This window comes from Chiroxiphia lanceolata, chromosome 1, assembly GCF_009829145.1.
Source record: "Chiroxiphia lanceolata isolate bChiLan1 chromosome 1, bChiLan1.pri, whole genome shotgun sequence".
In the NCBI taxonomy this organism is placed as follows: Eukaryota; Metazoa; Chordata; class Aves; order Passeriformes; family Pipridae; genus Chiroxiphia; species Chiroxiphia lanceolata.
In genome coordinates this window covers 24,616,570-24,644,134 of record NC_045637.1, presented here as the reverse complement: position 1 = coordinate 24,644,134, position 27,565 = coordinate 24,616,570, and the positions used below count along the sequence as shown (strand labels likewise).

The 27,565-nt window shown below is 38.6% G+C and overlaps 1 protein-coding gene across 1 annotated transcript; it reads right to left on the bottom strand.

Moving 5' to 3' along the window:
* On the bottom strand, positions 1–27,565 carry VIRMA (vir like m6A methyltransferase associated). Its single transcript, XM_032708678.1, has 24 exons — positions 27,479–27,565; positions 24,852–24,967; positions 23,892–23,978; positions 23,450–23,498; positions 22,819–22,987; positions 21,819–21,941; positions 20,326–20,625; positions 18,495–19,647; positions 17,026–17,517; positions 16,158–16,312; positions 14,107–14,189; positions 13,543–13,636; positions 12,870–13,414; positions 12,082–12,317; positions 11,124–11,370; positions 9,362–9,579; positions 8,023–8,155; positions 7,282–7,434; positions 5,785–5,945; positions 5,440–5,536; positions 4,200–4,366; positions 3,704–4,035; positions 2,741–2,884; positions 1–2,287 (listed from the first exon to the last, which is right to left on the bottom strand). Exons 1-24 carry the CDS (start codon positions 27,539–27,541, stop codon positions 2,130–2,132), a joined length of 5,475 nt encoding a protein of 1,824 aa, XP_032564569.1. The 5' UTR covers positions 27,542–27,565; the 3' UTR covers positions 1–2,129.

Below are 27,565 nucleotides of genomic sequence, written 5' to 3'. Positions count from 1 at the left end.
ATGATACACATACACTTCATTTTTGAGTTTAACTGAATTTACAGAGCTTCCATACATCAATTTAACCAACCCTTTATTTCCTTCTAGTTTGAAAATTACTAATGACATGCCATATATTTTAAACTTTGAAGAACCAGTACTGAGTATTTACATATTTATTCCATGCTTGACACTTTTCTTTACTTTTCAGTTCAAATTCCCTGACAGAAACCAAATGATTCATATCCCTGCTAGTTTCCAAAACAGTAAAATTTCTAAAAAAATAAAACAACCTTAAAACACATGATCTAAAGGAGTGAGTCAGCTTTAAAAATATTTATGCAGTGCTCCTTAAAAAAATAGCATTAATAACAGTAATGCCTGTGAGAGCTCCGCCCATTTTAGTCATTACAATTATCAGTAAAATTACATCTTCCTATTATTTTACCATTTGGCTTCCAATCCAAATCTGTTCATGTTATTTTAAATAATGTTAAACCCTTTATGAACTCATACTGTTCCCTTCAGGTGCACCCAGTCAACTCAGGGAAATTTCCCACTTTCATAGGTTATGTCAATCACCTCCCAGGCAGTGGGACACTCCCTCAGAGTCTCCACACAGAGAAAGTACAGATAATAGGGGTCTTCGTGGTTCAAATAAAAACCTACTTAACTTATCCAGGCAGTATAAAGCTAAAAAAAAAAAAAAAATCAATTTAGCATATTACCATACTTTAGAATCACTTAAAATAGGGTGTTAAAGTTTATGAGTCTAGGCAGATGAGCTGTCCAAAGTTAAGTCAAAATTATGTAAAACAAGACCATTACAACTGGACTAACTTATTTAAGTAGACTAAGACCCCTTTATACCACTTCTGTAATGTCAAGAGACCAAAGCATAAGTGAAAAATCGAGCTCAGCTAAGTCTAATAGTGGAGCTCATTTGCAAAGACTGCGTATGGCCTTTAGACAAGGCTACCACACCTCATCCCATCCAAAAATGCAATAAATGGCTACTGAGAATCTGTTAATTCTCTGAGACCCATGGAGCCCAAAGGAATGCAAACTTGTAAAACAAACACGTAAACCTTATTTCAGTCACTGAATTCAATATGAAAATAAATTCAGAATTGACTCTAGTGGTGACATTTCTTTATTAATTCCTACTCTTCAAAGTTTTTCTTTTTGCACTGTATCTCAGTCTAATTGCAGAAACAACAGTCCAAATCACCTCTCCAAGGGGAAGGTTCAGCATCACTGCCTCACTGTGTGGTTGCTCAGTGTATCCACCTGTGTCTCTGCCTTCTCCTCCACTATGTAAGTCAGAGGAGAGGCAGGTAACAAATTAACTCCAGGCCTTTAAGGGTACAGGTATCTTGATTTTTAACTGCAAAGCATATGCTGCTTTCCAATGAAATAACACTTGTGCTCCTAATGCATGAGCCAGAGTTGTAAAGTAAGTGCTGGAATGTTGTCTTGTGCTCCCTGAAGTCAGTGACAGATTTTAATCTAGTTTTACCTGGTGCAGGACCTTAAGTTTCTAATCACATTACCCAAGATGTACAAAAAAAACCTACATAAATTACATTTACGTTTGTATTCTTTCACTGATAATTCATTTCAGTCAATCTTCTATCATCTGCTACTTCACCTGCTGTCAGATGGACCTCATTCATTAATAACTCAGGCTGGCTAAATGAAAACAACAATGGAAGAAAAGGTCTAATGGCTCTAAACCTGAGAGAAAAAAACTAAAATTGTCTTACATATATATTTTTTTAATTTTCTTGCAGTAATAAGTCACACACAAAACACCTGTACCTTTCTTTTGGCACAATGAATATTTTAGAAGTCCTTCAAGTCTCAACTCAAAAGAGCTGCTTTACTGAGTATTGTCTACTGAAATCCACAAAAAAATTGAAACATTCTTCCAAAGGCAACAAAAAAATTTACAATTGTACACAAAAAGTCTTGAATTTTATTGAAATTTCAAGTCTTGTATCAAACAAAAGCTTTTTCTTCAGACAAAAATATTCTCTTGGTGTCCTCCAGATACCAGAAACTCTGAATTGGTCCTTTAGTGACGCTGCTTTCTTTGTCATCTTCACAGAAGTCCACAAGGTTGGGCTGTTCCACCATTAGGTCTCATTTTATCGTGTGAAGGAACGTACATGACGACCTCTTCCACTGCCTCCACTAACAAACTTTCCTCTTGAGCCACCACTGCTACTACTATTAGCACTTGTCCAAGACGGTCCAATTCCTCCGCGGCCTCTGGAAGCACGATCGCGAGGACTCGGTCGGTAGCCTTAAAGCAAAGAAAAGTATACTCAGTTGGAAAAAAAAAAAAAAAAAGCCCTAGGCGAAGAAGCTGCTGCGAAAGCGTAAGGAACAAAAACGAGATGAGATACAAACAGCGTCTGTTTCCTCCTTTTAACTTTCACCTTTCTCTTAGGCAAGCATTTCTGCTTGAGTTGCGCTATAATTACCATGTAGGTACGAAGACAACCGAATGGCAAAAATCTGAACGCACAATTAGGTTCTGCAATCAGGTGTTCAATTCAGCAAGTTTTATGGTTTACAGGGCAGGTCGTACGACAGCACGTATTTGACACAGTCTCAGTGACAACTGTTCATATATGCTTAAAACATTTGCTGAATTTCAAGGTGTCTGCAGCATCCTTGCATGGTTTCATTTGTAAAGCAAAAATGAAATTCAAGGAATTCTCTATAGTTCGATGCCCATATGAATACCATGTACCTGCTGAACTTAATGGTCTCAGTGGTGGCAGTGGACCCCTGTTAAAATTGCTTTGACCACCTCTACTGTCATTGTAGGTTCCCCTGGGCGTGCTCTGTGCACTCCAACTTGAGCCTCGAGTGCCTTCACGACGACTGTAATTTCCTAGATAAGAGAGAAAAACCCACACATTGTTGAGCAAACATCACTGGCTGTGGTTTTTTCCATTTCAATCTTCACAATACTCAAGTTGGCAACATAATATTTACATAATTCAGATCGATAAGGTTACTCTGCATTAACATACCCTCAAGTATTCTAACTCAAAGTCTACAAGTTACTGTATTCTACACAAAATAGGGGGAAAATATCTATTTATCAGGCAAGAACTCAAACTTAAAATACATTATCCAGTGTATTAAGACAGACTCCTATACTTTCAGGTTTTGTGATAAAGTAAATCCTACTATTTATAACTTTATAAATGGAAGTATTTTCTGCTTCTATTTTGCAAGGACTTGTCCTAATTATAGGATGGAAAGGAAAGGAATGCAACCTTTTCTCTATATGACAGAAACTTAAATACTGTAGCTAGTATCTGCAGGTCCACTGGAAATTGCATCTTATTCTTGTCAGGAACTTCTATACTTTTATTCCAAAGCCTCATTTAAACCCAGAGATGTACTGTCGTGCTTGATTTCAGGAACTACAATGTCAAAAAAGGCAGAGAAGCACTCCAACAGTTGCTAAAACAGCTGACTCCTTTTGTAAAAGAGAGGGAGAGACAGCCATCATAGGAATTCACAGCCTTGTTTCAATTCCACAGAATTCGAGAGAACCTTTTCTGGTGCCAAACAACTTATTTCAACACTGATTCAGGAACATCTCACACTAGGGACAATTCACTGCTCAGAAATTGGGTTAGTATTACTGAAGCATTTTTTTGCATGCATTTACTCCAGTTCTAACATGGAACCAACATACCTTTAGAAGCAGGTGGTGTAAAGAACCTGTTTTGACTGTGAAAAGCTCCTCGTCCTCCTCGATTCCCTGAAAACCCACCACGTGAAGAAATCTTCTGTGACACCTTTGGTGGCCTTTTGGCTGGTGGTATCCCATCTGGAGCAACCACTTCTTTGCTTTCTGCAGCAACAAAATCATCCACGTGCATGGAGGGTGGCCTGCTTGTATTTTGTTTCCTCTGACGGAAGATGTCATGCGGCCGAATTCCTTGTCCAAATCCTCCCCTGCCTCTTCCTCTTGGTGGTGGCACAACATGAGCTCTCTTTGCAGGCTCTATGTACTCAGATTTCCCACTGCCACGACAAACCATGATTTATTCAGTTAATGTAAAACTGTATTCATACTGAAGGTCAGGCATTCTCCACATTGGAGATGCAATTTGAAAGGTATTTAACACTTTTAGAACACACAAATCAGTGCTGAACAACACAGTGTTAACTCATTAAACTCATGTTACCTTGAAGTTATGAAGGTCTCATGCTTGTGCTTGCCGAGTTTGAACCCTTTTGTGGTTTTTGTGCGTCCAGGAGATGATGGTTCTGATAAAAATGATCTCTCCAATTCAGCTTGCAAGTCAAAGTCACTGCAGCCCTTCTCTGACAGTTCAATTAAGTCAACTTTTACCTGCAATGACAGAATTGAGTTTTATCACAACAGTCATTACTAGCACCTCTGAAGAAGAAAACATGCTGCACAGGGAGAGAGGATATTCAACTCCCTTCTGGAGCAAAAAAGCTCCACCCTCTACCTTTTAATGCTGTAGTGTGGCTCAAAACAAAGAGCAGCAGTAATAAAAAAAAAAAAGGCAGCAGAGCTGCAGCAAAATTCTCCTGATAGTTCTGAATCTCAGCAAAGTGAGGGGCATAGTTCTTAAATAGAAACATCTGTCTTGTCACTAAATGACCTATAGTGAGGCAACTCTCTTGCTTAAGCTATGGCCCTGTAATTTATTAATGCCACTTTTACATATGAATCAACAGTTTTGGTTTTGCTTAAGCAATTAAAACACAAGTATCTTTGCATGTAAATTAAGGAAGAGTAAAACTAAAAACAAGTGAAGGCAATGAAGTCAACAGAAATGGATAATTTCTCACTTAAGAAATTATGACAGTGCCACTTGCTTAATTCCAGGAAAAAAAAAAAGGGGGGATGCTCCTGTATATTTTTCACAATTAGCTTTACAATTTAGATTACATAAAAAAAGTTTCAAGTACTGTGAGAAGTTTTTGTGCAAGTAGTTTCATTTACTACTGCCATTTTCTCACTTCTGTTACATTAGAGCAAATATTTAAAAAAAAATATAAAAAGTGTAGCTGTCAGGCTCTGTGCATATTTCTGGAATGACAGAAGATAAGCAAGGAGAAGTAAATAAACCACATTTTTTTCTACTTTTAACACCAATTGCAGAAAAGGCCCATCAGCAATGAAAAAGCAGGTTGGGAGTGACACAACTGTTTCTCTAAAGATGACGATTTCTGCACTAGAGCACTGCAAGAGGTCCCAATTTTGTGCCTGCTTCCAGATGAATCTGAAGGCATTTGATAACCCCTTTAACAAATGCCAATCCCTCTATCTGGGTCAATTTAGAAGGGTGAGCTCAGGAAAACAAACCACTTGGCCATGACTTTCTGAAGCTACTGGCTCAGATTAACCCTCGTTTTTAAATCCACTTCAGTTATGGTAATGAAGCCTTTTACCATGTCCAGATCAGTGTCTATTTCTTCAGCCTGAAAGGGCGAGAACCACATAGACTTCAGCTGGTCATCCATCACATCTGCCAAGACATAGGTAGTCCTGCAACAAAACAATGCCAAATGTTTGTCTGGATGTGAACTACAACCGACTGCAAGCACACACAGCACTACAGAACCCAGGGTGAATGTTGCTGCCTTATCCTTGATACTTGCATGACATTAAATACACTGGGACTCACAGGCAGTAGTGACAATGGTGATGTTTAGATTCTGTTATACTCATGCATAAATTACTGCATTTTCTTTAGTAAATCACAGGTAGAATGCTCCCACATGTAATAATTTTACCTGTTGTTAAACAAATTCTGAAGAGAGTCTGGTGCAGAAAGAATAGGCTCTACATCTTGGTCACTCAGTGGACAAGAATCACCCGCTGATTCCAACATCTGCCTCACTCCAACAATGTTGTCCAGTAAGGATTCGAGGCCATCATCTTCCTTAGAACGATCCTGTGTCAAAACAGGACAAGTCAGAACTTTTTCCGCTCCTCAGAGAAGAATATATGCTTTGGTTAATTATAAAAAAAAAAGGGGGGGGAGGGTACTATACAAAACAGACTCTCCAGCCACAAACAGGGAATCTAAGAAACCTGAATACACAAACAAGAGCAGAGAGCTCCTCAGTGTGGTATGAAACAAGCCATGTCATCACATGCATGTTCTAGTTTTCATTCCCAATTGATGCAATATCCTCCCTAACAGTCCCAAGGAAGACATCGCCCCAGGTTTTATTTAAGAATCTCTCTACGAGAGCATTCCAAAGTTCTAAGTGCCTGCTATTTCTCATTCAGAACAGCTGCAGCTTTTAATCTCTTACCACAGATGTAGGCAGCCAGGGAAGGGACAGAAAGGAATATAGCACTGGAAAGGCATTTGTGACCAACAGGCTGTGGAGCAACTGTTTCATGGATTCTTCTAAATTAGTCATCTGCTGCATGGCTGCCATCAGTTACATAGGATTAGATTTGAATATTAGAGTTAAGTTCACAATTAGAATCGCAGAAGAGTTGGATGCACTGAATTCTGCACATCCTCTAGTCCAATCCCCTCCACACACACTTGAAGCAGGACTATCATCAAAGCCAGATCTGGTCAGCCATAACTTTATCCAGCCACGTCTGAAAAAAGCTCCCAAGGCATGGGATTATCCTGCTCTCACTGCAGACCTTTGCATTTTTCCTAATGAAGCACATAAGCTTTCTGCTAAATAAATCCTAAAAGGTTTACTGAAGTCTCTCTGGATTGAGGCTCTGCTGTTTGTCATATTAGTCACTCCCCCAGCTTACTGTCATCTACAACTTCACTGAAGATGTGTCCACTGTTCAGGTCTCTGATAAAAACATCCACCAGTATGACACCCCCAGTATTAACTCCGCTTGTTACCAGTCATCAGTAACATCGAGCTGCATTAAGCAGTGGTTCATGTTGCTTATTACATTAACAACCTGCTTCCCTACTACCCAACGCTCTGTTGTATTCCTTTGCTGTTTTCCATGACACAGTTACCTGCCTATGCTCTTAATGTATGCAGATACTCTCAGCACAAGGGATCCCAAACCTACCTGAAATGTCTTGCCATTACCACGCTACAAACAATAAAGTCAGAATCCATCCTGCATCGGAACAGGTGGGTTTGGATATCAGTATTAAAACAATGGGAACAGCAAGTACCAATTCTGCAAGCTATGCCAAGAATTGTGCATCCTTCTCACTAAGAAGGTATAGTTTATATTGTTCCTTCAGATACAAGACCTCAACATCAACTTGGTTATTTAAATTCTTGTACCATAACATGTTTCTCCAGATCAAGCAGCAGGTTCTCTGGGGTTTCTTCTTTGTTCTGCAGTAGATGCTTTAACTCTGCAGTAGTCAGACCCAGCGTTCTGCCTGGATGGGATCCATCTGTTTCCATAAGGCTTCCGTCATCTCCACAGCATCCCTGAAATATTTGACAATTGGGAAATATGTACACATAACTGTTCATTATACCTCTGGACTGCAAACCCCTTAAATTCAAACCTGCATTAGAGCAAGTTTGGCAAAACAAGAGTTCTCTCTTGATTTGAAAACATATTATGTAAATTATTTTAACACAAGACACTTCAATAGGCAAGTTTAGATGCTGCACCAAGATGAATGCAATGCTTTCCTACATAAGCTGAGGTTTGTACCACAGAATTAACAAATATCTTTCTAGTCTTTTCTTTACTGCACAGCAATACAGCAACTCTCTAACAGGATTCTGTGAATCTAAAACCTGGACATTACACCATGCTATTCACTTAGGAAATCAATATGGACCAATATGCCTTTCTTCCTACTGAAAAAAAACACTTACTAAACATTTATTCTGCCCAGCTTTCACAGATTTCATTAAAAACTAAAGATGGCACCAACACTACTGATGGAAAAGGCTTACACAGCAATCTCCAGTCAACTGCTTTCTGAAATAACTGTTCCTGAACGTGTCTCAGACTGCACATTTCAGAGAAATGCAGCTGAATGTAAGTATTCAATACATACTCACCAGAGTATCAGAGTTTAGAATCTGTCGCATAAAATCCAAAAATGAAGACGCCAGTTCACCTGTGTCTTTGCTAAAACTAGTTATTACTCGCTTTAATACAGTGTACAGAGCACTACTGTGTTTTCTTAGAGAGCTGTTTTAAAAACAAAAAGAGAGAAAATATTTTATTAGTGCATACATTGTGACCGTACCACTTTAACTTGTTATAAGAAAACCACATATACGCAAAGTAAATCTGGAAATTTTCAATTATCAAGTTGAGCTTTGATTACAAAGCTGGAGCTTCACTATTTTCTCTGTACAAGACTGTTCTTTTCACCAGTGCTATCTGCAGATATTTCAGACCGCCATACAACTATATGTACTAGCTCCAAAACCTGCAGGAAATTACATTTTCATCTTTGGCAGAAAAGGGACAGAAGTACAGAAATATTTGCTTGCACAAGGGCCTTAAGTATAAAGCAGGATCATGCTTGCTGTTACAGTTTCACTGCATCCCATGATGCCTAACTGCAGAAAACAAACTGCAAAGGCAACATCAACACAGAAATAGCAAGGCTGTGCACCGAAGCTGACTGTTGGATATATGGGATCGTAGAAATAGCAGCATCCATAACCGGCTCACTTTTCATTTACGGTTGTACAGCTTCTTCCAGTCTAACAGCACTACTTAAAAGAGTGTTTTGAACACCTTTTTATCGACAGGCTCCTTTTTCCTCTTTGTGAACCTCATAACTTTCTTGCCTCTGCACCTCACTTTCAGCGGACAGAAACAGGTCCAAATACAGGACAAGGAATTAGGTGTCAAAACAACACAATACTGTCCAATGCATGTATATATTCTGTTAGTGCAGTCAACAAAAATAGTATGGGGAAAAAAAAATCCTCATTTCAAAAGCCTTAATTGCCTGGAGGTCAGAATACTCAAGGGAAGTGCAAACTGAATCCTCTCAAAAAAGAGGGAATTACAGACAGCTCTCCAATGTCCCAGTCAAGAGCTGTAATTACTGGGTTTCTCAAAAGGGAAGGACACGAGCATTATACCTCATTCTAATCCTTCAGCCTTGGAGTAGGAAATGAGTGTACAAACCTTTTTTCAGTGCTTTGTTTATTTCTTGAAAGAAAGTGCTCCTGTGTGCACACTGCAGAAATGATTCAGAGGTAAAATCTCAAGCGACGAAGACCAAAATACTGACTAAAACACTGAAGGTCCCAAGGAGAAACAGAAGTTTAGGTGCCTTATCCTCAACGTTTTCTATAAATTGGGTAGGAAATGATTTCACACCGCAGAATTTTTTCAACAATTTCAAGCTGCTAGTGATATCATAAAATACCATACCTCTTTAAGTGATAGAAGCCATAGTCATGCTCCGTAAGGAACATCATTGTTCGGATACATGTCAGCAGACAATTGTAACTGCTTTCCGAATTAGTTAATGTTTCCATCAGAGAGTCACAAATTAAGGGCATCAGCTCTTTGCTTGGTAAGGAGTTGGAAAGCTGCTCTGATTCAGACACAGAGCCTTCTGATGAACTTGGTAAAATCAGTGCAATATCCTAAAAGAATGATTATTACGAACATAGTAAAAATGCATTCTGTATACCAGCAGTAACTAGAAACCACACATTAAGTCAGAAGCACTAGTTTCTTTCGCTATCCCTTTATCATCTTATTCCTGTATCTCAGTTATTATTGACCAGTAAAATATTAATCTAGAGCATCCTTTTTATTTGGTTCTGCAAAGGATTACAAACCATTATTTATTTTAAAAAACATAAAAGCTTCAAAGTGTGAAATATGATGGCATAGCCACAACTAAAAACCAAACAGTCGTTGAGTAACATACATATTTTCTTGCCTAAGTAGTCAAAACATCCCTTAACCTCAAAACACCGATCAGATTTCCACGAGTGGCTGAGGTCCCTTGGCTGGTTCAGCCTGGAGAAGAGAAGGCTGAGGGGTCACCTCACTGCAGACTACAAGTGACTTGGGGGGACGGAGAGGGGCAGGTGCTCTCCTCCCTCTGGTGACCAGCGACAGGACACAAGGAAATGGAATGAAGCTGCATCAGGGGAAGTTCAGGTTGGACACTAAGAAAAGGTTCTTCACTGAGAAGTTGGTTGGTTGGTCACCAGAACAGGCTCCTCAGGGAAGTGATCACAGCATCAATACTGTCAGAGTTCAGAGAACATCTGGATGACAATCTTAGTCACATGGTTTAGATAGTCCAGCAAGGAGCAGAGAGTTGGACTTGATGATCCTTATGGATCCATTCCAACTTGAGATATTCTATGACTCTGTGGTTCCATGAAAACTAGGAGGCTGCAGACACCACCCAGGAAGTTTAAGGTCTACTGTCACCTCCACATTTTACATTAAATAAAACAAGATTGATTTTCAAATGAATTTGCATGGGCAGAGAGACCTAGTTTATATGCAAATGGTTGATTATCTCTACTGACCAACAATGCCCAAATGTCTTTCATGTAAGTGGGTAAGCACTGAATCAAATACATGCACTAGTAGGACAAATAATGACATGCCAATCTATATACACACTAATGAGAAACTAATAGGGCTAGTCTATGAATCAATTTTCAGGTAACATCTCTTACCTTGCTCTAGTAATTTGCACCTTTTTTAGTGGAGGACTTTTACAGTAACAGCATAGCTTATATATCTTTATATTTGGAATATATTTTCAAGAGGTTTCAGTTAGACAACTCAGAGATACAAATTTAGGTAAGAGGTGAATAGTGACAACTCAAGTTTTGTCAGTGGCCCACAAGAAGAAATGACATCCCTCTCTCAGCTGAGGGGACAGGCAATTTTTGTGCCATTGAGTTTCTGGTCTCTAATGAGCTACCAAAACAGTGCACATAATGCAGAAGACATCTCATGAAATAAAAGTATTTACATTCAAGAGCAACAAGACAAGTCTGCCAAAGCAGCCAACCGTGCAAGTTTTTAATTTCTGTGTTTTAACAACATTGATTTTTTTTTTCCCTTTTGGAAAAAAAGTAAGCACTTAAGAAATAATCTCATTTAATTTGTCTCCTACAATTAAAAACACACATTATGCATTAAATATAGAAAATACCTGATCACAGAGGGACTGCAGAAGGGAAGTTACATATTCAGCGCACTGCTGATGAGTGACGTTGTCTCCAGCTGATCGCATCAAAGCCAAGAGCTCCTGGAAAACCTCTATATACTTTTCATCTCCTTTAGTAGTTCCATTGATAAGATGCAAAATAGCTGATTTACAAGCTTTATGTGAAGCCAGGGCATCCAATAAAGCAAGCAATCGAGTGGTCTGTCCAGTGTACTGCTTCTCTTCTGAGTTGCTGAAAGGATACCAATGCACCATGAAAAAGCTGTATTAAAGTGATCTCAAAAACTCAAAAACAACCATCACAGAAGTCATATTTCTGCATTTTAGAAAAAACCCGCCTAGTTTACGTACGTAACTTACAGTTTCATTCACTCTTTGAAAACTGCTCAACTTTCACTAGAGAACTTCTGGTTGTATCACAAATTAACTAATCTACTATGCATTTAACATACTGTAGGGCATCTAATCATATACAGATAAATATGCTTTTATAGAAACAGTATCTATGTGGATAATCACGCTTTTAAAAACCCTCTGAATTGGTACTGTTCAACTTCCTCCATCTTACAAACATCTACATATATGTAATCCCAGTATGCAAACTTTACTGGACTACTTTTCTTATTAATGCAAGATAGATCCTTAAAACCACAAGCAAGATAAGGCTTTGCAGGGACAGCCTGAAAAAAATCTTCCTAAAATACTTACCATAAACATACAACATGAAACTGTCTACATCAAAACTTAAAGGTACGAGCTGGTTCCTTGGCAACATTGAGCATTATCAGGACACAGTATATAGCAATGGACTGAGAATTCACTCAGACCATAATGAATAAATAATATTTCTGAAAGTATTTTCCTCGTGCTAAATCTACTGCACAGAACCAAGGTGAATTTAACAGTTCATTAAAAAAGTCTTTGCAACAGAAAACAAAGATACCTTTGCAGGTCTTCTACAATCAGATCCAATACAGTCCTCATGATGAGAAGAGCAGTAGGTGAAGCCAAGTCACACAGCTGGACACAAATACGTCTCAACATGTGCTGAATAGGTTGGCAGGATGAACCGGAGAAGGATCGAACGATCTCTTGTATCAGCTTGGCCTGCACGTGGAGGTGCATACTCCACAGCTTCCTGGTGTTCAGTGCCACTGCAATGTCATGTGCTTCAATTACCTGCAGGAACAGAAAGACAGGAGGGTTTTCCTTTCAACTTTTATCATAAAACCTGAATTCTACCACAAGATATTAACAAAGACCAAGTACTGTCCTCACCAAAACCATGGAATGCCATTTTCATTATTACAACCAAATTACAGGGCACAATTCCGGCTCCTTCAGGAGCATTATGCTCTTATGTTCACTTATAGATCACAAATTCAAGATCCATGACAATAGAAAGGGGAGCCTTAATACACCAAGAGTTTGGCATTCAGGGTTAAATTCAAAGGCTTCATAAACAATCATTTAAGTAACAGAATGGGAGTCTAGATAATCTCCCAAGGAATGAAAGAATAACGTATGACTGCTAATTCAAGAAAAATGCTCCAACTAATACCAATTTTGTTTCTGCTGAAAAAGACCAATCTACAAACAATCTATATGAACACAAATGCTTTACAACTTTAATTCATCCTTTCACACATCTGTTTTTTCCACAACTATGAAAATGGTCTAAGGTTATACATACAAAAAATTCTTTAAAAACCAAATAAATCTAAGTTATACCTGAGTAGTCTGCATGGGCAGTGGAAGAGGCAGCAATTCTGAAAGCAGTATAAGTCCAGAGAAAAAGCCTTCAGGAATTCTCAAAATTGAAGAGAGAACTTCCTTCAGCATTAAGGACCAAGTATTGTTCGCCAAAGTTTCTTCAGAAATGGTAAGTTTTTCATTAACACCTTGAGTAAAAGTCAGTAAGATATCAACAATGTCATTCTGAATCTTTTGCTCATCACTATCTAAGCGGCCTGAGAGAGGAATAGAGCAGAGGAGCATGTGTAAAGAAACAAGTGCTGCTGGAACACGCATGTCTTTGAATTCAAAAGATCCACCCCTCAGGAGTTCTGTTAGCATTGTTTTAAGGAGAGTAAGGGTACAGCGGGCCATAGAAATAGTAGTAACTCTGTGGAGCGTGGTGCCCATGTTGACATGGAGTCGCCAAGGTTGAATAAGTATGCTGTTCAGCTTCTGTAATACCCGGATAAAGGTGTCCATTCCCTCGGAAGAAAAGAGCTGAATAACTGCAAGATTCCATTTAAGGTCTTTCTGTTGACCTGTACAGAAAACAAATAACATTTCTGTATGTCTAATTTCTCCTGGGCAACCACAGTTACACTTTACGCACATTTAAGTAGAAGACTTAAAAAACTACAGTTTGTACAGTATGTCTGTCAACCGTTACCTTCTACCAGAGGCGGTGGACATGCAATATGGCAAAGAACACGAAGTGCAGTAGGAAGACCAACTCCATCTGGGGTCATCAAACTGTCAATATTCTTTTAGGAGAAAATTAAAAAAATTAAAAAAAAAAAAGGAAAGAAACTATATTACAAGGAAGGAGTTTATGAGTACATCACTAGTTTAGTATTCAAATTCAATATTTAGTTACTGTAAGTATGTCCCAGAATTTAAGTGCAATTATCCCACTCTTTGGGAAGCAGTCACAAATAAGGTAGAAGCAAAAAGAGGAGGGTCAACATTTGCATTGTGGTTTTATGGGAAGCAAAAAGATTTAAATAATTGGATCTTTGCATCATATATTTACATTAGATTTTGTTTCAATTAATGTAATAGTGCAAGACCTGGCCTAGATCAGAAGTTTTAATTAAACCATCTGTTTTGGATAACTGTATACATTTTTAAATATCAGACATTAATACATATCTAGGACAAAATATCAAATTACAAAAGGTCCAAGCTTATAGGGCACAACTAAAAGATAGCATTTTATCTGTATTTTACTAACCTGTTTGATATATTCAATAAGATTTGGAATACAATTTATTTCAAATCTAAGATTTTTCAAAGGTTCAAGCCACTTGCTGAGCTCTGAGGGAAAAAAAAAAGACTTAAGTCAGTGAATTTATGAACATAAAACTTTTTTCAATCAAAATGTACATAATTTACACGATAGGTACTAAGGCCAAGTCTGAAATTTGTGAGGCATATAGTGCAGCTGTAGCCAGCTAAAAAGTATCAAAAAATAAGACTTCAGAACAGGCAATATATGTCATGTCCACAGACAAAATTACTCAAGTCAACCAGAACACTCAATTTTCATCTCATTAACTGTATTATTTGTAATTAAACATACTTTATAAAAGACACTAAGGGTCACTGTCAGCCAAAAAAAAAAAAAAAAAAAAGAGGCCATCGAGAGCAAGAACCAAAACGTTGTTCTTCTTGATGTACAGAATAGCTTATCATAAACTGAGTACAAAATTTCTATTAAATACCCACATGGAGCCAATCTCTGCACCAGTAACCTTCATGCTGGAAATCCTTATAGATTAACAGTCTCTCTCTTAGTCCAGAATCACCTGAAAGTCACAGGTTTTTGTGACAAGAGATTTAAAATCTATTGTTCCTAAAAACATTTAAAAGAACACGAAGATTCAAAGATCAAGTGGATATGAGTTGACAACTACTCTACGACTGATTTCATGATTTAGTTTAATAAACTAGCCCCACTTCTCATGAAACTGTCTGATGATCGGGTGAGGAGCAAAGAAATAAAAGCATGGCAGAGAAGAGAATTAAACTAAAACTTTGAAGTATTCTGATTTCTTTCAGTGCATTTAAGTTTCGGAAGAAATTATTGTTATGTCTACATGTGTCAAGTAGGCAGTGCAGAGCACAACTCCAGATACCAGTTTCAATGTTCATGTGCCAAAATAATCCCCAGCAGGACTGATCAGTGAGACAACACAAGCCAAGAACACAAGACACAGCTTGGAGGTCAAAAGATTCAGTAACAGGGTAACATGGACTATTCCATGCCAGTTGGCCTTGGTGACAGAAAACAATCCCAGGATTATTCATTAGTTAAGATCCTACAAGACTACATCCCTGTCCTGGTTCTGGCTGGGATAGAGCTCTTTTTTTCTTCTTAGTAGCTGGTGCAGTACTGTGTTTTGGAATCAGCATGAGAACATTGTTGATAACACACTAATGTTTTGGATGTTGCTAAGTAGTGCTTACCCTAGATCAAGGACTTCCAAGTATCTCACGCTCTGACAGTGAGGATCTGCACAAGAAGTTGGGGGGGAGCACAGCCAGAACAGCTGACCCAAACTGACCAAAGGGGTATTCTGTACCATAGGATGTTATGTTCAGTATGAAAACTGGAGGGGGTTGGCTGGATGGGGCCAACCACTGCTTGGGGATGGGCTGGGCATTGTTCAGCAGGTGGTGAGCAATTGCATCGTGCATCAGTTGTTTTCTTGGGTTTTCTCTCATTCTCTCCTTTTTATTACAATTATTATTATTATTATTAATATTATTATTATTATATTTTACTTTATTTCAATTATTAAACTGTTCTAGTCTCGACACACGAGTTTTATTGTTTTTCCCCGATTCTCCTCCCCACCCCATCAGGGGAGGGTGAGGGAGTGAGCAAAGGGCTGTGTGGTACTTAGTTGGCAGTGGGGGTTAAACCACAACAATCATGATAGTGAACAACAAAAATAAGAGTCAGCTTACTGACTAGTTAGTCCACTTTTACTCTCCTATTTTCTCCCCTATTTTCAACACAGAAATAATTTCAAACTTCCTGTAATTATCCAAAATTCATGGTAGTTAGCACTGCTTGAGAAATAATTTAACTATAAATAATTTGCTGTTTAACTCTCATTAACAGAAAAAAATTACACATTATCTCAGTGACTCAACTAATCAGATCCAGCTGGAAAAGGAATTTCATTATCCAACCCAGACGACTGTGAAGCACCAATTATCCACACATAAAAGGTTTCTTCTATACATTCAAACAATTCAGCTGATAATGACACATACCTTGCAATTTGGTGTTATTTTCGTCTGCTTTACAAAGCTTCAGCAAAGGTGCTGAGTGCTGTTCCAGCATTTGGACATCACTGGAAGACTGTACCACCAGCAAAACAAGGATGCAGGCATAATTATAAGCAACTGACTTCTTAGACTTTGAGTCTCTGGAACAACAATAAGGATTTTCTTTAGATCTCAGCTAATACATCTGGCTATCAGTTAGATTTGCATTATTTGACTCCTAAAAATCTACCTACAGAACTTTTACCTTCACCAAGGATTGCCCATATACTCATCAAAAAAAAGCTCCCAAACAATTTTCACCTATACTTTTTGATAAGCAAACACTTTCTTGTACATTGACTTCATACTTATTTCAGCATCAACAAAAAATGTGAGTCAAGTGGCACAAAAATATTTTCCATAACTTTGTCCGTTTTACAAATCTCATTTTAAATGCACTGCTATCTAAAGTAGTACAACTGCCTGTCCAAACAGTGACTGTATTTAGCACTCAAAAGAACTCAAAGAAGCCCAGAGAAGTGTACAGTGTCCAGTTTCCAAGTCAAATCTTTTGCTTGTTTCACAGTCAACATTTTATGCTTGAATGAAAACTACCTACTTACCTTCTTTCATATAACCAAAAGTCTGTCCTATATATATTACAAAAACTTTGTGGAAGATCTACACAGATTTTAGGTATTAAGTACCTGATTACAAAAGACAGACCTGATTTTGTATTACATTCTTGTACTTAGATGTTGTTTTGTTTTTAAAAACATCATGATCTAAAAGAAAAATATTTTAGATTTACTGAATAATTTATAAAAGAGAGATACTTTTAAAATGAAAAACTGAAAGGAAACACATAAATTACCCTAAAGCTTCTTTGGAATAGTACTCCATTAAAGTAATAAGACTTTGGAGATTTTTTTCTAGACTGAATACATGAGCCACAGCAGATCTTCCTACAGGGTTAAAAGTGATCAAGTAAAGGTTGTGAAGTGTTCCCAGCAGATCTGAATGGTCTGTCTCCTCGCTGGCTGTGCACCGCTGGAAGTGGCAGAACAATTCTGAAATGCACTGTAACGTCTGTGTTGAATGCAGGAGCCACAGGGCAAAAGTATCTTCGTTGGCACCATCAGATTGGAGACCTTCCTCTTGATCTGGATCAGAAAACTGACAAAGTGCTCTAACCAACAAGTTTGTTGCTTCATGTTCAGAAATAAAGAAATGAAGACCCTTCTGTGACTGTGCCAGGAAACGCAATATATCTCGTATAGCTTGAAGCACACCTGGATGTGCACCTGTCACTGGAAGAGACAGTAGCAAAGTAATGCATTCCAAGAAATGGTGACTGTGAAGATACCTGAAAAAAAAACCCAGGAAAATAATCAGCAACATTACAATCATCTGTCAACATTGCACGAAAACATTATATAAAATTACATGCCTCCTAGCTTCAGTACTTATTGCTCTGTGGACTTCGAGATATAATAACTAATTACAAAGTAGTACAAAACGTCAACCTTACACAACGTAATTGCTATAATACTTACAAGAAATAAATCCCAAACAAAAAACCCTGAACCTTTTCTACACAAAGTAGCAAATTATATTTTATTAAATTTGCTGCATCTGAATTGTTATCAATGCTGCATTAATGTGCTAAGAAATCAATCATTATAGCATATGTAAGAGAATTTCTGAAGATTCTTTGCCTCTAGATACATTCAGCCATGACCTACAACTCTACTATCAAAGAAACCTGCTAGCATTTAGAGAAACACTTTCTAGACAGAAACTTGCTAACAGGGAAATAACTCATGGGATCTTTTAAGTGGCTGAAGGCAGGCAGGCCTCAACTCCCCTGCCTGTGCAGTGAAACAGGGAGCGATGCTGACACAACCGCATGACTTCTAACTGAGGCTGACTTGTATCTTGCCACCTCGACATGCAGACAGGGATTCCCGACCTGTTTTATCCATACACATAGACAACAAAGGGAAAACACTCTAGATCTATAACAATTTTCAAATGGGACAGCAGCTAGCACAACTGGGCAGCATCTGTGAAGGCGACTGAAGTACAAACACAGCACCAGTAAGAAGGAGAGGTTAAGTTCTTGTTGTTATATGCAAGCTAGGTTGATTGAAAGCCAACACAATAACAGGTACATTAACTTATCAAACTCTCTCAGACTTTATAAGCACAATCCAGAATCCTCCAATGAAGAACAAAGTGAAACATCTAGAAAAGTGTTAAGTCAACCAAGTCACCCCTGAAATATATCTCTATCAAGCTGAAGGAAATATGCTTTAGAAAATGAATTTGCCACTGCCATACCTAAACAGGACAGGGTAAGGATCATCCCTTTCTGGAGGGCCTGTAATGCGTGCCATGGTTGGGAAAGATTTCACAGGTGGCTGAATCATTGTATGAGGAGCAGTTTCCATCAAATGGAAGATCTCTTCAAGAAGACTAACAAGTTTTTCCATCTCTCCTTCGCTTATATTAGAGGACTCCAAAAGATGATCCATGTCCATAGGAGCCTCCACATCATTTTCATATTCTTGGCTGGTTCTTTCAAGTCCTGCCAAGTCCTGGTCCTGCTCTGGCTCTGTGTGATTAGGAAGAGGAGGTGTGTTCTCTGCTAACTGATCAACCACCTTTTTAATGTCTGACAGAATCTCGTAGAAGTGACATTTCTGGAGAATTGCTGAACCAGCTGTAACCACTCGCACAGTCTGATCTAACAATATGAGTTCCAGGAGCTTCTGATAACCACTTTTTTCATGTACATCTACGCCACCTCTTAGAAACATTTCCATTCCCTCGGTCATACTAATGACACTGTCCAAAGCTTTAAAAGCATTAAGTTTAAGGGAGGATGATACATGATCTGCAAATAACAGTTCAAACAACACATTAATAACTCCTGCCTGCAAGAGTGCTGTTATTCCTTGAGTCCCACATTCTCCTAATGATGATACCAGTTTTGTCCCAGCTTTGAGTTGTCGAACATTCAAAGCAATAGGCTGTTTGAGAGCCACCTGAAGGTTTAAAGCTTGCAGGGTCCAGTCTACTAGCTGGGTAATATAGTCTTGCTTTGTGTCTTTCACCAGCAGGTAGCTCAATCCCTTTACTATTAAACTCGGAATTTCTTCTAATGCAGTGACCCACTTTGCACCCCTTTCCTCTTGATATAATTCCAACAGTTCAGTTAATTTAACTGAGGCTTCCACTGCCCCTGAATTTTCTTTTTCTGGGTCTTGGTCTTTTATTTTACCAACTTCATTTTCAAATACAGTCTTGTAAGGGCAGCTGAAGTATAAAAGAGGTCCAAGCTCCTTTTCAAAAGGCTCATATGTCACAGGAGGCACAGATGCCAGATCCTCAGGAGTATATTCAATATCAAAGCTTGGATACTTAAATGTTTCACGTTCCAGATCAGCAATTCCATCTTCATCACTTGAAATCTGCTCATAGCCATCATCTCCTAAAAACAAAAAGCTTCAGTTAAGAATAAACATGTTTATAACTGCAGAGAATATTTTCAAAGTAATAATTTATTTATTACAAATATTACTGGCTAGAGAACAATCACACACTTACATACAAAAAGCCTTCTCTCTCCAGATATAAGTGAAAGCCCCAGCTGATAGGGGTTTTTTATGTAATTATGGAAACGTTTCAAAAAATGTATAAAGCAGAAAGTATAACTTTACTTAAAGAATATTGTCCAACTTTCTTCTTTCGATTGCACCTATCATAAAACTTCTAACCTGAAATTTTGCAAAGGCATGGGCGGGAACTTTAAGTAATACGGGAAGATGACAACTGACTATTACATAACTTAATTTGGTTTTTAATTAGGAAATAATGTCTTTCACCACTTTCCTATATTTTTAAACAAAACCTAACAAGATTGAATGTTCGCTCTCTCCCACACAAGTTGTATCCATTTTCCTCTATTTATAGAAAGGAACAAGAAGTTTTACTATAAAGGATAAATATTCATTCTCAAGGGATGTTGGAACCATAAATAAGGCAGGCAATGGTGCAACAACCAAGGAAAACATATCCAGTTCTCTTTGCACTTAATCAGTGTAATGGTAGTGCCATCAAAATTTGATAAACCTCTCTTTTTTCCTTAACTCTTTACAACTTCACTTACCTTCACCTTCTTCCTCCTCTTCACCCTCTTCTTCATCTTCATCTTCCTCCTCTTCCTCTTCTTCCTCATCAGCAATACTCTCTACCGTATGACCATCATCATCATCATCATCCTCTTCCTCATCCTCCTCCTCCTCAACATCCACATCATCATCATCATCTTCCCCTTCTTCTGGTTGATCTTCCTCCACTTCTCCATCATCAGAATACTGGCTTTCTTGATGAATGGATGTTCGATCAGGAGAAATGGGCTCAAAGTAATCCTCCCTATGGTCCACATCATCTTCTTTTTCCCCAACCACTAGAAATACATACAATTTCAGAAATAAGACTACTTCTCTGAAATCTAATGATAAAGAACCTTCGAGATCATCAAGTCCAACCAATTAATTCAGCACTGCCAAGTCCACAACTAAACCTTGTCCCTAAGTGCCTTCAGGGATCATGACAGAACCACCTCTCTGGGCAGCTTGTTCCAATGCTTGACCACCCTTTCAGTGAAGAAATTTTTTCCAGTATTCAAGCTCAACCTGCCCTGGCACAACTTGAGGCCATTTCCTCTGCTCCTGTTATTTGGGAGGAGATCACCTGGCTACAACCTCCTTTCACGTAGTTTACTGAACAATAAGGTCTCGCCTGAGCCTCCTCCTCTCCAGGCTAAACAACCTCAGCTCTCTCAGCCACTCCTCAAAAACAACTGTGCTCCAGAGCCTTCACAAGGCCCCATGGGTGGATCCCATCTGGCCCCACACACCTGGCTGACCATTCCCTCCTAGATTATGGGAGGTTCATTCTGTTCCCTGTGTCTGTCTTCCAGCTCAGGGGTTGGGTAACCAGAGAGCAACTGGTGTTCCTATTAAAGACTGAGGCAAAAACGTCATTAGGTACCTCAGACTTTTCCGCATCCTTTGTCAGTGTGTATCACCCTGCATCCAATAAAGGATGGAGATTCTCCTTAGCCCCCTTTTTTTTGCTAACATATTTATAGAATCATTTTTATTGCCTCTTATGGCAGTAAGTATGTTTTAGAATTTTGCATTACATATAGTGGAGACACAAAAAAAGGCATCTTAAACCTTCAGGTGATTTGACCGAATAAAACCAATCACTTAGTTCGGTAAGACTATGAAGAAATATGTACAGGTTTCTTGGCACTTTTAACCTATAGAGTGACCAGAGAACTTGGCAGATGCTGCAGAAGGATGGACAAGGACAAATGGATAGCAGAGTCAACAGAACACTTATATAAAATATGAGCAGCATGTTTCAAGAGTGTATTGATCTACAGTCAATAGTCTCCATCTACTAACTTTAAAAATAATACAATTTAACATAGCCAACAGATTTTTTTTTTCTAATCCCTTTTCTAAAACTGAATCTGTCCAGCAGGAATATCAGCAGACAGGAAACTTGACACCAGGCAGGAACACAAAATCCTGCCTCCTCTAAAGCAGGGATGTGCAGCAAGTAAAACACAGTCTGTTTTCATTCTACCTGACACTGGCATAGGTTCATCCTCATCATCATCAGGAGGAGGAGGGCCTGGAGGTGTCCTTGGTCCCCTTGGTTGTGGTCTTGGAGGACTGCCATTGAACTGGTCTTCCTTCTCTCCATCAACTATATTTATTGTGAAAATAAAAACTTTCATTTAATGGAATCACAGGAATAGAAACAGAAAGTTTTTGTTTTCAGTGCTACTTTTGATGAGGGAACACCTTTGTTGCCCAGCTCTTATTTAACCTTTATTCTGCATCTGCAGTAGGTGAGGCAGTTTTCTGAAGTCACTTATTCAACACTACTGATTTCTTTTAATATACTACTGGTTTAAAACTTTCATGGGTAACTGCCAGTTTTGGTTTTGACACTGGCCATATTGTAACTCAACCAATAATATCTGAGTTGCTTTTAAAAAAAGAGTTTACATTTTACTCAACTGGCTTTTACAGTTTCCAACTGGTTTTACTACACAGAGTATTCAAATTTTGCAGTCTAATACTCGTACTTTGAACAAGACAGTTCTAATTTTAAATCTAACACCAAAATTGAAGCCAAAACTTGATCACGGATTCTATTCATGGCCATTCTAAAACCAATGCCAAGCAAACAGTCTTCTGTAATGTACTTTACAAAGTCACAAAAGGAAAGTTAATCATGACTGTGAAATTTTCTTGGTATGATTTTAATACCATTCTAATAATTTTTTTGATATTTCAGTCATCTACATTTTAATGAGTTCACAGAAATTAAAGTGCATTTTGGCCATCGAAAGTAATTAGTAACAGAGCAAGTAACCCACTCTCAAAATGCACTGGATGATAGTATACTTAAAACCATTCAATATAAATCTAAAAGAAAATACAAAACCAAGGGACAAAGGCAAAAATGAAAGCCAGTGAAATCCAACATGTGAAACGATTGGCAGTTTGTTTCTCAGATGGGATACTACAACACTGATTTAAAAAAAAAAAAGTCTATGTGTTCTCACAAGGCTCACCATGTTTTGGATTTCTTTTCAAACCAGGCTGTTGCTGGGGAGGTGGTGGTGGAGGTGGGGGTGGAGGGGGTGACTCTCTCTCATGACTTATTACCCTGTCGACTGAGCCGTATATTGCCAAGGTCAGACAGTTGTACCATCCCCTAAGAACCAACCCATCTGTGTTGACCTGTTGGGGTTTTAAAAAAAAAAAAAAAAAAAGGCACTTAAAAGACAACTTCAAAAAAAGTTAATTTAATATCAATGTATCGATATCTGCATAAAAGCCAGGAGGAAAACCAAACATTAAAATACCTCTTTATCCCACATTTTGAAAACTGAGAAAACTTTAAATACATCAGTCTTTGCAACAAATAATCTTTCCCTATAAGCATTAAATTCCTTGCAATATACCTATTGCCTAGATAGATCCCTAATCTACTACAGCCTATTAATGAAAAAAAATCCAATCAAAAACAACAACAAGAAACCACCAGGAAGACCCTAAAGTAAGGAGTATCTAAGTACAGGTAGGTTTTAGAATATGGTTTTAAACAACAAATGCCTCACAGAGTGCTGATACACCACATACTGATACCTAAATGACAGATATGTAGAAAAAGAAGAGGAAGTTCAAATCACATTGCATTACCTTTGCATTGGGTCTGAAAATAATTGAAGTGTTTTCATCATATTCAAGGCTATTAAATAAAATATACAAAGTCATTTTCTTCATTAATATAAAGCATGCTTACAGAAATAAAACATAGCAGTACTAAACACATAAGCCAATAATAAAACAGTAAACAAATACATACTGATGAAACAAGAGTGCAAAATCACTTATTTCTACAAAATTATTTTCATTAATACATATAAGTTTAAAAATAACAAAAACTTTTCTTATTTTAAGCATGAAACCCTGTCTTCCCACACAGATTGGAGGAAAAGGGTAAGTACACAAACTAGTAAAATCCAAATCAAACATGAAAATCATGGGAGATACAGAATTTTCTACTGTGCGTTTTCTGCACTATAAAAATTCTCAGGAAGAAAATGAAGATAATGAAGTCATGCACTGATCTTGAGTTTACCTCCCCAGCCGATCAAAAACAGGGGCGCTTGGCTTGCTGACATTGTTGAAAAACAAGTCCAGTTGAAATGAATGTGGGGATGTCTCTCTAAGAAACAGAACAAAGGTAAAAATTAGATTAGTCAAGCTCCTTATCAGAGTAAGTGTCCTAGTTAGAACAGCTGGGACCAGTTCATCACTGGATGGGTGTAACCCAAAACTGTGTATTCTATAGCCTTCCATGCCATTTTCCAGAAACTGGTATCAATAGACTATTTACACCCTCTGCCCAGAGCAGTCTCACTCCTCAGGCTATAAACTGGGTGTTAAGAGGCCTGCGAGATAGGAGGGTGCCTCCCTGTCCTCACACTCTTTTGTGGAACTCCCCGCCCTGAGGGAAGTACTGAGCATTCCTGCCTGAACTGGAGGATATATAATCTTGGAGTCTTGGGACTTTTTTAACCACTCATGGGATCCAGAGGAAGACTGCAGACCACTGCTCTCAACCAGACTGCAAACACCACTTTTCAACCAGACTGCAACAGCGCTCTCACCAACAGGTTTTCCCCTCTCCTTTTACTCTGGACTCAGGGGGCCCAAAGAACACCACTCTGTTCATGCCCCAGGGTGCTGGGTTATACATTTGGGCTTTGTGGGTTAAAACCAATTGTTTGTCTGTATAATCGTACTTATTGTATTATTTTATTAAATTGTTATTCTGATTTATAATCTCTCTTTTGAGTTGAGTTCATTTCCTCTGCTGGTTTATCTTTAAACCAGCACAGTAAGCAAGACTAACAAGGGAAAAAAAATCCAAAATTATACCGTTTAAGTAATTCCCAAAAATACTTACAAGTTCAGCAAACACATAAATGCATTTTACATTTTTATATAGAAGCGTCTATTGAGATATAAAAGTTTAAAAAGAAAAAAAAAAACAGGAAGGTGTTCCTTACTCAGATACCTGGTGCCTTTCACTCACCCATAAGCCCTGTTGTCAGGCAAACTTGTGTGAGCTCTCACCCCTGGAGGAATGACACGGACTTCATTTATGTAAACCACGCATGGAAAACGAACTACGTCTATATTGGTACTCTGCTACAAAACAAAGAATAAACAAAGTCTAAGAAAGGTAAAATGCAAACAACATAATGTAGCCATAGTCTTTACTAAAAGAACCAGGGTTGCAATCTTAATAATAATAAAATTCAATTTTGTAAAATGTAAACACTGTTAGACAGAAAAATGGGGGGTTTCACTTAATCTTCTGGCACTTTTCATATATTTAACAGTATTTTTTATAGAAAATGCTACTGGTTTAATTACATAATTCATTACCTTTATTTGCAAGAATCTTTTAAACAGTAACAGGTTGTTTTTTTCAGACAGAAGATACATGTGGTTTAACTTTAAACACTATCAAATTTAATATTTCAAATGTAACACTAGAAACTGTAATGACACTATAAATCTGTTTTACTAGACCTGTACAAAAATCCCATATGTTTATTTCTCCAATTTTGAAACAACATCTGAAAACCTTTTGCGAATAACATTTCTACTTCCCACACAGAAATAGCAGTTACAAAGAATTCTTACGCAATCCAAAAAGATGTTTGAGCAAACTAAGAAGTACTCATAAAGTCACAGTAACCTCCCATGTAGCAGCTACCAAATAATTAATGCTGGAAGTCTTCTCTCACTAAATTAACTGTATTAGGTCTTATCCTATTGATCCATCATCTCTACCATATATGAGCTCACAAAACAGTACACACACATCAATTATTTGTCCAAGTGTTTACCAACAAAAAAAATGAACATTTAAAAAGTCAAAATGGCAGTCAAAATTTATATAACTCACCACAACCAAAAAGCAAATGAAGCCAGCAGAAAGCAAGAAAGCACTGAGATTTTTAGAAAGCTAATAAGCAATGAAATAGACACAAGTAAAGTTTTAAAAAGCTTTTAAGATGTGCTTTTGGGAACACATTGCTGCCATCTAATAAGAAAAATCTATGCATACATCTTTTAGCCCACAAATACAACACCTTGGCCTAAGGGCTGATATTAAAGCTGGATGCTGGAACTGAAGGAATCCTGCTAGGACGGGGAGCACAGATCCATTAATAGGAACCAGGCAAGTGCAGCCTGCAAGGAGTGAGGGTGGTGGGTGCCCATGGCTTTGCCTCTAAAACATGTCTGTATGTCATGTGGGGGTCTCAGATTTCTGGAGGAAGGGTGGCTGCTGCTGGGAAGGCTTTTGTACCCAGGAGCACTGCTCAAAATAAAGACAAATTCCTGCTTAAATGATAAGTGATTATACCCTGACAGCCACTCATCAACATCATCGAGATGGCAAGTGAATCCAATACACTTTCTCTACAAAACATTAAGAAAAGAAAACCCTACATCAGAACTGCTCAACACTGGTAAACTGAATAGCTAAGCCAAATAATTAATTTTATTCAAAAACACAGCAGTAGTTTTCAAGAACTACAAGTTCCAAGGCAAGACTCATTATCTGCTTAGCTGAAGAATTAGCATAACATAAAGAAGGCCTTTAAGGAACATGTAAAATACATTTTGTATTTTTCTTTAATAAAAACTCAGTATGATTCAGGTTTAGAAAATGTCACTGGCAAGAATGAAAGTGCCAGAAAACCTAGTACATGATTAAAAACGTTCAACAAGTGAACATACTGTCCTGGAGAGGAACAGGAGTGGCTACTGTTTCCTGCCCAGGGCAACAGCAGTGGTCAGTATTTTCTGCCTAACATTGTCTGAAATAATAGAATTAAAAATACACTCGGACCTAGCTGATCCTGACAGCTAGAAATAACTTTTTAATTGCTTTTGATTGCAACATCAGCTCAAAATACTCAATTTTCTTCCCCTAACACCTGTCCACGAACACAGTCAAGATATTCTATAACTGTAGCATCTTTGTCGTGTTACGCTACACAACCATTTTCCCCCTAATGGTCCCTTTCTTCCTCCCTAAACAGCAAAACAGAGTGAGCCCTGGGCAAACCTGCTGCAAGACCAACAGTTTTAAGGATGCTCAGGTTCCCAATGGCCTCGAAGTGGAATATTTGCACCATCTCCCACTGCCAAAAAAACCTATAAATACTCATCTGTGCACGATGCACAGAGACTGCATAAATCCAAAAGAATATCTCACAAGCAGACAAACACCTCTTCTCATCATCAACTATACAAGAGCATCAGGAACCTCACAAGTGGCCGGGTATGGCCCTCTACCCGGCTCCCTCCCTTATCGCCTTATGCAAGCACGTTTATCCTCTTTGTTCCCCACTCGCCTCTGTTTTCTGTCACTTTTAAATCTTCGCTCCCTTCCCACCACCCTCCGCCCTGGCCGGCGGTACCTCAGGATACCCGGACAGCGGCTCGAACAAGGCTTCGGGCCGGGGCAGGCGAGGTGGTGGCGGCCCCTCAGCGGCCCTTGCCCTGGGGCTGTTCCTGCCCGGCCGCCGCCAGGGCCCCCCCCAGCAGGGGTTCCGCGGCCGACGGAGGCCGCGGCGCGGGCAGCAGCCGGGAAGAAGGGAGAGGGGGTGAAGGGAGCGAGGACCCCACGCCCCGTTTTACCTCCGCGCTCTGGTGCTTGAACGTGTCCAGGAACAGCAGCTCTGTGGCGGCCTCCGCCGCCATCTTGGCCGGCCAAGGGGGACGCGC

Bases quoted from the DNA above. Each gene is read 5' to 3' on its own strand.
- VIRMA (XM_032708678.1), bottom strand. From the start codon at position 27,541: ATGGCGGCGGAGGCCGCCACAGAGCTGCTGTTCCTGGACACGTTCAAG. The intron at 14,190-16,157 runs GTATGTGTCATT...TTTTTCCCTCAG, and splicing joins AAATAACACCAAATTGCAAG to AGCTCAGCAAGTGGCTTGAA. The intron at 7,435-8,022 runs GTGAGTATGTAT...CAAATATTTCAG, and splicing joins TTCTAAACTCTGATACTCTG to GGATGCTGTGGAGATGACGG.